This window comes from Oryctolagus cuniculus, chromosome 10 (assembly GCF_964237555.1).
Source record: "Oryctolagus cuniculus chromosome 10, mOryCun1.1, whole genome shotgun sequence".
In the NCBI taxonomy this organism is placed as follows: Eukaryota; Metazoa; Chordata; class Mammalia; order Lagomorpha; family Leporidae; genus Oryctolagus; species Oryctolagus cuniculus.
In genome coordinates this window covers 66178233-66188041 of record NC_091441.1, presented here as the reverse complement: position 1 = coordinate 66188041, position 9809 = coordinate 66178233, and the positions used below count along the sequence as shown (strand labels likewise).

The 9809-nt window shown below is 50.6% G+C and overlaps 1 protein-coding gene across 5 annotated transcripts in view; it reads left to right on the top strand.

Moving 5' to 3' along the window:
- The first annotated feature begins 715 nt into the window (after nucleotides 1–715).
- LOC127486470 (neuroblastoma breakpoint family member 6-like) overlaps nucleotides 716–9809 on the top strand; it is a 30811-nt gene continuing 21717 nt past the window's right edge. For 4 of the 5 annotated variants that reach the window (XR_011379432.1, XM_070050462.1, XM_070050463.1 and 1 more), the window contains exons 1-3: nucleotides 7057–7225; nucleotides 7327–7533; nucleotides 9592–9691. Coding sequence is in view for 4 of the 5 variants with exons in the window: in XM_070050462.1 (XP_069906563.1) it covers nucleotides 7359–7533; nucleotides 9592–9691 (275 nt within the window). In the remaining variant the exon portion in view is untranslated. Of the gene's footprint in view, nucleotides 2789–2920; nucleotides 3023–7056; nucleotides 7226–7326; nucleotides 7534–9591; nucleotides 9692–9809 lie in introns of those variants that run through there. The other variant, XM_070050460.1, reaches the window with a different exon arrangement.

Sequence of the window (9809 nt, the reverse complement as noted above, 5' to 3'; positions counted from 1 at the left end):
AGCAGTTAAGCAACAAAGAGCAATGAATACAACGGACCATCCGCACCACGAAGGTTCCTTCTTCTCTGGACTCTGCTGCTCCCTCAGGATCCGGGCCAGAGAGACCCGGGAAGAGTGGTCCACCGGCAAGGGAGGAAGGGTCGGGATCCCCAGAGAGAAGAACGGAAGCCGGAGCTCGAGGTGGCAGAGCGATCATTAAATCCACAGAGGGGAAACCCCACAGGCTACAGCGCCACGCACCCGCTCCTCCATCAGCTCCCACACAGCTGGGAAGGGCAGGGATGCGGACGCGGGTGACAACCCTGCAGCCGGACCTTGGGGCAGCGGCCTGCACTTCTCAGAGTCCTTCCTTGCGCGTGAGCACAGAAGTCACCGCGTGCCCGGCACAGCCCCGCCTTCCTCCCCTTCCACTCATGGCGCCCGGCACCCCCTCCCCCGAGTCAAAGGCCCTCCGCCAAGCACCCATCCGTGCTCCATTCAGCCAGAACCGCGCGCTCCTCGCCAGGGCCCCAGAGCGCCCAGAGCTCTCACCCCAGGGCCTCACAGCAGCCCTCAGCCTCAGGAGCCGCCTAGCTCCCACAGGCCACGCCCACCGCCGCGCGGCCCGGCGCTTTCCCGCCCTCCGCAAGCCCCGCCCACCCACCTGTTGCCCTCAGCCCCTCAAAAAGCCCAGGCCCCTGCGCCCCGAGGGCGCCATCGACGACCCTCAGCCCGGCCTGCTGGCCGCCGAGGGCCCTGGGGGCTGCCGCGCCCTGGGGAACCCGGATGCAGACCCTGCTTCAGAAAACACAGCTGTGGACAATCGAGGACCCCGCGCCAGGGCTCCGAATGGGGACAGCGGTGCGGGGTCACTTGAGGGCCGCCTTCCGGAACCGGAGTCAGAGGAGAAGAAAGGGAAACGCGGGCGCGGGGCGGACCCCGCGCCAACAGACAGGGTTCCCAGGAGGACGGTGCCGGCCCCATGCTCCTCGGGAGGGGGAGGATGCGGGAGCTGCGCCCACAGCTCCCGGGAGGGCAGGAAGGGCCGGGCCCCCCTGGGAGGAGTCCTCGGGGCTGCGGAGCCCGGGCGGCAGGGGGCGCGCTCCGGGACCACAGCCTCCTGGTGTTTTTAACTCCAGGCCTTTCATTCTTACTGCTGTGTTTATTCATTGGAGAGAGAGAATTACAGAGAGGGGAGAGGCAGAGAGAAAGGTCTTCCATGCTCTGGGTCGCTCTACAGATGGCCACTCAAAGGGGTCTCCCAGGCAGGAGCAGGCCCCAAGGCCTCGGGCCATCTTGCATGGCTTCCCCAGCCCATTAGGAGAGAGCCAGAACGGAAGAGGGGCAGCCGGGACAGGAACCAGCGCCCAAGGGGGAAGCCGGCCCTGCAGGCGGAGGCTTAGCCCACCAGGCCACAGCACAGGCCGGGACCACGGCGTTTCCGGTGCTTGCAGAGAAACCGACTTGAACCTTACCAGACTCCAGGAGCTAGAAACCTGGTGTCTTTTCTCTAGAGAGAGGAGGCCTTGCCTCCTGCGTGCAGGCTTGTAGTTTATAACTTAGTTGCCTGCAGAAGTCTCTGAGGGGTAAAGTGCAGTTAAGGAAGTGGGGTTAAGGTGGCCTCAGGTCATCCCGCACTGTCTTGGGCTCAGAGGCTCTGGAGCTGGCGCAGTCACACTAAGGAGAGGAGCCCAGGAGCTGCAGCGTGGGATGGGGGGGACAGGGCGTGCACAGAAGGGCAGGGTCCAGCAGCTAGGTGGCACAGCGAGTTAGAGCCCCAGTCTGCAGAGGCGGCCTCCATGGGGGCTGCTCCACTGGCTATGCAGCTCTCTGCTGGGGCCTGGGAACGCAGTAGATGATGGCCCTAGTCCTTTGGCCCCTGAGCCACGTGGGAGACCTGGCAGAAGCTCCTGGCTCCTGGTAAATCCAAAGGACTTCCTGGGATGGGGTTCAAGGCTGAAGACTAATCCTCTGTGACGTGGGGCCTTGCCTCTGGGACTCAGTCTGCAATACTTCCATCTTCATTGGAGCCAGTAATCGTCCTTTCTTCTCACACTCCTCTGATGTGTGTCCTCTTCCTGGTGTCAGCAGCCTTCTCTTGGTTGTTTTGTGCATCTGCCTTACCTGAGTCAGCCTGCCAATGCCCCGTACTTGGACCAGACCACCTTACGAGGGGCTGTTCTCACAATCTCAGGCACCTCAGGAAAATCTTTCTTGACCTGATTTCCATTGGTCATTGTGGTTTTTAATTTTTTGTCTTTGAAACTGGCAGCATTGCCTAGCAGAAAAGCTGGGTCCACAGAGGTCCAGAATGAATCTCTACTCTCTCTGGCTCCAGGAGACAAAAAGAAGAACATGGGTCTCCATACGGAAATGACCTCCACGAGGTCTGACACTCTCCAGCATTGCAGCAGAGGAGAAGGCCTGAGGGAGAATTCCGGAGGAAGGACCCACACAGGACAGGCAGGGCTGTGTCAAATACTCGTTCACCTTGTGTGTTCTCTGCTCCCATTCTATCACCCAGTGATTGAAAACAGACAGAGAATAAATAATGGGACAATAGAAATGTGGGAAAAGCTATGTCCAAGGAATGGCCCTCATACTTTTGTTTGTTTGTTTGTTTTTAGCAGCGGAAATAGCAGTGCTTTATCCAAAGTCCACAAAAGCCAACAATGCATTCTTGGAAGACAAGAGCCATGCTCAGCACAGGGAAGCTGGAGGTCACAGCTCATGGGGTGGCCCTCCTTCCATCAGGTGCTGTGGTGCTGAGACAACCTCTTAGTCGCTATGGACCTCAGGTTCCTCATCAGTGAGTTAAAGTGTGCATTGTTCCTCTCTGAGATCCTGCTGCTTAGGTTCCTCGGAGTCCCTGGGGAACCACACGTGCCCTGGGAACTGAGGCTGAGAGCTGACCTGGTCCCTCTTCTGTGTCTCCTCCCAGATCCGGAGCTGAGTCCACATCCGGAGAACCCAGAACTGAAGGTGCAGATGAAGGCAGACGAGCAGCTCTCTGGGACATGAGAATGACCCAGAGAATGACAAGGTAATGTTAGGGTGAAAGCAAGTGTGGGTGAGATGAAGGACACATTGTGTCGGAAACCTCAGGGGACACTCAGAAAGGCCTGCTCCACTGTCCAGCCCCTGAAGGAGCCACCTTCCATGAGCACTGAGGTCAGGAGAGAAACTGACTCCACAGTGAACCTGTGCGCCTGGCCAGGGAGATCCCTGGGTGGAATCAGAGCAGGCTTATGCTGAACAAAAGCTTTCCATGCAAACTAGAGATCCTGGTAACTTCAGTGTCGCCACAAAAAAAAAAAAAAAAAAAAAAAAAAGAAAAAAGAGAGAGAGAGAGAAACCACACCCTTCCTGCCCTCTTCAGCTAGGTACATTTTCCCACCCATGCTCCATTCTGCCATGCAACACACTGCACAATCCTAAAATGGCAGTGGTGCAGTCCCATGGCCCCAGAGTAAGGATCCCCGTGATCCCCACATGGGGCCAAGACCTGTGTACATTATTCACTATGCTTTTGCTTTCTCTGTGCTATAGTGTGAAAGCACTCACAGCTCAGTAGCCAACATAACTAATCATTCATCTGAGAAATTGGCAAAGGACCTGAGTAGACATTACTCCATGAAAGGAATGTGCATTGCTACCAGTTTATGAAAAGTTGCCCATTATCAGTACTCATCAGGGAAACACCATTCCAAACCCCAGAGGGATATCCCCTCAGAACCATATGGTCAGCTGCTGTCACAAAGACAAGAGAGAATAAATGTGGGCAAGGGTGTACCAAAAAGGAAACACTTTTGTTGGGAGCAACCCGGACTGGACTGAGTTACTGGAATTAAGACTTATTCTATGCATCTGCTCTTCCACAATATGGCGCTGGGAGAGGAGGCAACAGCTTCTACCCAGCTGCCTCTCACCAACTTGACAAGCTGCAGGACCTGCTCCTGATTGGAGGAGAGCAGCGTACTCGGCGTGTGGGCAGCTGAGTTAGGATTGGCGGAGGAGGACTATAAAGGAGGAGAGAGACGGCATGCACCAGGAACATCTAAGGGGAACATCTATCTGAAGGAACACCTGTGCAGCCCCCGAGAGAGCTGGCTGGCGGTGTGCCGCTCCCCCGCGGAAGTGGGGAATGTGGCAGGGGGAACCGCCCTTCCACGGAGGTGGAAGGGTCGGTAGCCAACCCGGGAAGAACCAGCAGCAAACCCGGGAAGGGCCGAGCAGACAAAAGAACAGCGCAGGGTCCTGTGTCGTTCCTCCACGAAGACGGGGAGCGACATAATGGTGCGTGACTCGGATATGAAGCCTAGGCAGGGTTTGGTGTCGTTCCTCCACGAAGACGGGGAGCAACACGCTTTTACATTATGTGTGAGAATGTTGAGTGGTATGGCCATTATAGAAAACACTATTGAAATATTTTTGAAACATTAAACTAGAACTGTCAAATGACCCATTCATCCTCCTTATGGGTATATGTGCAAAGAAAGAAAAAAAACCGTATCAGCATTTAGTAGAGATACCTGCAATCCCTAGTTGATGCCTTATTCACTGAGGCCAAGATGCAAACTGCCTACATGTCCATCAACAGATGGTTGGTTAAGAAATCTTGCTGGCTATATATATGGCTTTAAAAGTGTATTTTAATAAAAGGATACTACAGATTTTCCATGACACTTTGGAATCACTCGAAGAGTTTGAATCCCTTTTATGCATTTCTGTGTATAGATATTTATATACATATAATGTGTAACAATGCATTATACATGATAGATGTATGATTATACTTAACTATATATATTTATATGATGGAATGCTGTTCAACTCAAAGATAAAGGAACTCCTGTCATTTGTGAGAAACTGGATGAAATTGGAGGACATTATGGTGAGTGAAATAAACCAGATATAGAAATAATAACACTGCATGAAGTCTCTTATGTGTGGTGTCTGAAAGAAAAAAAGGAAAATTGTTGAATATGTCGATACAGAAGGAAAGAGAGGTCATCAAGGTGGTGGAGTCTGGTGGGAAGAATAGAGAGATGTTGACCCAAGAGTACAAAGGAGTAGTTATAGAGAAGAACTAAATCTAGGGTTCTGAAGTAAAGCACGAGAATCTGAGTTATTCGTGGAGCATTCTATCCTGTGGGTGAGACTGAAGTGGAAAGAAGTGGCCACTATGAAGGATGCACATTCCCTGAAAGGAGGAGAGAGCTTCCTCTTTACTTATGGCCTTGTTGAGCTATGTGGATCCAGAAGGCTTCTGTAGCCGAGGCAGCTCCTGTCAAGTGCCCTGGGTGAGCACTGAGGTCAGACATAAGAGTGTGATTTGTTAAAGACACAGTGAGAGCCACTGTGCACTGCCCTCTGTCCTCAAAGCTGTATCAAGGGACTTAATAGTAGAACTATTCTCCAGAATCACTTCCTTTTAGTGCATTAAATGGAGGATATTCTCATGTCTCATAGGTTATAGTTCTGTCTAAGAGCTCACAGCAGATGTATCACCCGTGGGTTCTTCTTTGAAGACAATTAAGTTTCTAAAAGGAAAGAAGGGGGAGGAAGGAAGGGAAGAGCAGAAGGGGCAAAAAGTGAAATGACCTTTGAGAAGCAGTAACCTTGGACAGCCCTTTGCTAGGCTGTTGAGTAACAGTTCTCTTAGATTTCTTGTTCCATTCTGTCTTTTTTGCTTTCTCAGACTAAACAGGAGAATTGGAGGAGGAAGAGGGGGAGAACAGGTGGGAGGGCAGGTAGGTGTGAAGAAGGACTGTGTTCTTAACATTGCATTTATGCCATAGATACAACATTAAATAAAGAAGTTAATTTAAAAACTACTTCAAGTATGTAACACCCATATGCCTCAAAATAAGTTTGCCATCATTATAAAGTTAGTTGCAATAATTATATATAAATATACTATAAAAAAGCATTAGGTTCTTCCCACACAATGGCAGAACAAATTTTGGAGATATGGACACCAAGTGTCACCCTATCCAAGCCTGACTGTTGCATGCATTTGGGGACTGAAATAGTGATGGAACACATAGCCTTGGTTGTGTTTCTCTGTGTGTATGTCTCTCTACACCTGGATCTCTACATCTCAAATAAGTATAATTAAACAAAAAACATTTTCATTTTCATAAAATGTTTCATCTTCTAAGTTACTTGTTTTATTCAAAGGGCAAAAAGACAGAGAAAAGAGATCTCCTATTGACTGGTGTGAACCTAGGAGGCCTGAGCTAACCTGGGCCTGGCCAGGCTGAAACTAGGACTGGGTCCATCAGGATCTCCCACATAGACTGCAGTGACACAAGTACTGGAGCCGTCACTGCTGCCTCACCGTGTGTGCACTACCAGGAAGCTGGAGGGGAGAGCAAAGCAAGGACTCGGTCCCAGGCACTCCGATCCAGGTGTGGGCATCCCAGGTGGCATCTTAACTGCTGTGCCAAACACTTGTGCCAATTTCAACCTCTTAGAAGAAAAAATAGTACAAAGTCTTTCAACTTGAATTAGATTACATTTTTTAGGTATTATACCCAAACTACACGTAATAAAAGAATAAATTCATAAATGTCCCAACATGTTCAAATTTCCTGTTCAAAGTCATTGATAAGAAGATGAATAGCTATACAGGCCAACATAGGGAGAAAACATTTTGAAATTACATACTTGATATAACAATTCTTGTCAGAGAACTAAAAGAGCTCTCAAAATTTCATTCAGAAAAATGAAATGAGCCATGTATCATGGAAACTTTAAACTCAACATTTCAAACAGGTAGAAAAGCCTTGTGATCTCTTAAACAGCAGGTGGGGTGACTTCCTAACAGCCCTGAGAAAGGAAGGCTTGTTGGGACACATTTTCTGCCTTGGTATTTTCATACACCTGCATGACTATATGAACAATACATGCTTAGGTGATTTGGGGACAGGGTCTGTGGTGTCAGTGCAGGATCTATAACTATGAGACTGGCAGATGGGTAGGTTGTCCCCACCAGTGGGGGTCTTGTGCCTCAACCTAGCTTAGGCCCCTGGAAGGCAGAGTTCCAAAGATTCCGTGACGCCCTCCACCTTCTAATTCTGTGATGGCAACGGCAGACCGTTAGCTGCCACACAACAGCCAGTCCTAGCAGAGACTGAGCTACAGGCAGTGCCTTCAATCTAGGCTTTGGCAGTTTTATCCTTGTTTGTCCAGTGAAGAACTTCCCAGTGTTGTCGGGCTGTGGATCAGGTGTTTCACATCAGTAAGTGAAGCTGGACAGTTATTGTTGCCCCTCAAGCCTACCTGAAACTCTTGGATGTCATTTGTTTGACCCTCGCCTGTGTTTGGGTTTCCTCTCCCCAGCCCCTGTTGTCCTGCTGTGACACACCATCAGCATGGCAGGATCCCACAGCCCTGCATCAGATCCCGTGGCAGAACTGAACGACCTCGAGTGCCAGCAATTGCAATCCCAGCTGGCAAAGAGCCAACAGGACTACTGGGAGCTCAAGGAGAAGTTTCTCATAGCTGAGGCTACAAACTTTGCCCTGGCCAGGGAGCTGAAAAAATACAGTAAGTCTCTTGGGTCATTCACCACAGTGATGACTGTCCTGTATCTCCTCCTGAGGTACCAGATGGCCTCACTACGTGATTTTTGTCTTCTTTTTATTTTTTTATTTTTTTTATTTTTTATTTTTTTGACAGGCAGAGTGGACAGTGAGAGAGAGAGACAGAGAGAAAGGTCTTCCTTTGCCGTTGGTTCACCCTCCAATGGCCGCCGCGGCCGGCGCACCGCGCTGATCCGATGGCAGGAGCCAGGAGCCAGGAGCCAGGTGCTTTTCCTGGTCTCCCATGGGGTGCAGGGCCCATGCACCTGGGCCATCCTCCACTGCACTCCCGGGCCACAGCAGAGAGCTGGCCTGGAAGAGGGGCAACTGGGACAGAATCCGGCGCCCCAACCGGGACTAGAACCCGGTGTGCCGGCGCCGCTAGGCGGAGGATTAGCCTAGTGAGCTGCAGCGCCAGCCCGATTTTTGTCTTCTTTTTGCTGCACTTAATTTCCTCCTGACCACACTCCCAAGCTGACACACAGGGTTTCACAAGGTTTCCAAGTTAGCAGTGAGGTGTAGGGTGACAGGAGTGCTGAATCTGGCATGGATTCCTGATGAGGCATAAAGCTGCCTGTTGTCCTCAGGGTCAGGCTCTACCATACTGAGTGCATGTTTATGATCATCCTGTCTGTGTCAGCTCCTGCAGCCTTATACCATCCCTGTGGGCCTCATTTCTGGGGCTAACACATTTCACTCAATTCAAGCTTCCGTTAAGTTCCCATTGGCAAAGCACTGCCCTAGGTCCAGAAGTGGACATGTGTTCAGAGTGAGCAGGATGTGCTTCTAGAGAGACAGAGAGTCTCCTGTGCACTGGAACTCTGGTATCCATGGGAACACCCTCAGGACACAGCCTCCCCGCTGAGAGCAAAGTCCTGCTCCTGGAGCACAAGTTCTTCTTCCAGAAGAGGAAGACGGTGCCTGAGACCTGGGAGTGGGAGCACAGGGTGTAGGGTGGGGATCAGGGCCACTCACCTGGATGCCCCCCCATTGCCCACCTTCTCTGTGACTTCGATTTCTCTTCCACTCATAGGTGCTATCATAACTCCTGCCTCTGTAGATTGTCACAACCAAATGCGCTCCTTCTTTCCTATACAACTCCAAGGATGGTTCCTTGCGCAGGATCAACAGAATCCATGAGGCCCTCATTGTACTGTTTCTAATTTGCAGGAACTATATTTTTTATTGGGCCATATTGCCTCAGGGCCTTACTTTGTTATACATTGTATTCTACACAGTTCCATGAAAGATGGTCCTTTAAGTCTGAAATAACATACACTTGAAATCTTTCCCAATTCGAGGAAACAGTCCTACACCATTATCAAGCTCCTAATCATACAAAAGGTGACGACTTCATGCCCCAGGTTCGCGTTTGACCTGAGAGGCTGCAAGGCTTGCTGAGTCCAGTGGCTCATGATTCAGTCTGAGCTCAGGGGCTGGGAAATCTGATTCTGTAAACACCGGTGGCATCACCTTGTCAAGTCACTTTCTGTATCTTTGAAGTCCTTTTTTCTCATTTTATTGGGAAAGAGCAAGGCCAGCACTGTGGGTTAGCTTGTAAAGCCACTGCCTGCAGTGCTGGCATCCCATATGGGTACTAGTTCAATTCTGGCTGGTCCACTACCAATCCAACTCTCTGCTATGGCCTCAAATGCAGTAGAAGATAACCCATGTGCTTAGGCCCTGGCATCCACATGGGAGACCTAGAAACAGCTCTTGGCTCCTGGCTTCAGATTGGGGCGGCTCCAACCTTGCAGCCATTTGGGCAGTGAACCAGCTGATAGAGTCTCTCTCTCTCTCTCTCTCTCTCTCTCTCTTTCTGCCTATGTCTCTCTGTAACTCTGCCTTTCGAATACAGAAATAAATCTTTTAAAAATAGGAAATATCAGATGCTATGTATTGAGGTGATGAAATAAAGATGAGAAACCCCCAATCTGGAGCCTGGCCCTGGAGTTCTTTGGTCTTTAACTGGCACTGACTACAAAAGCAGCTCCCTGAGTTCTGCGTGTCTGTCTTTCCCCAGATTGTGAGAAGCTTAAAAACATCATTGAGTCCATACTGACCAAAAAGCTCCATCTTGAGGATCCATTGGCAGAGAAGCCCACGGTCCCAGAGCTGCTCAGGTAAGGGTCTCTGTGTGGGGCAGGCAGGTGGGGAGGGGTGTGGGTGTCTCCAGTGGGGCAGCTCAGAAGGGAGAACTGAGGCATCTCAGGCATGGAAAGCCAAGGCACTGTGGCAAAC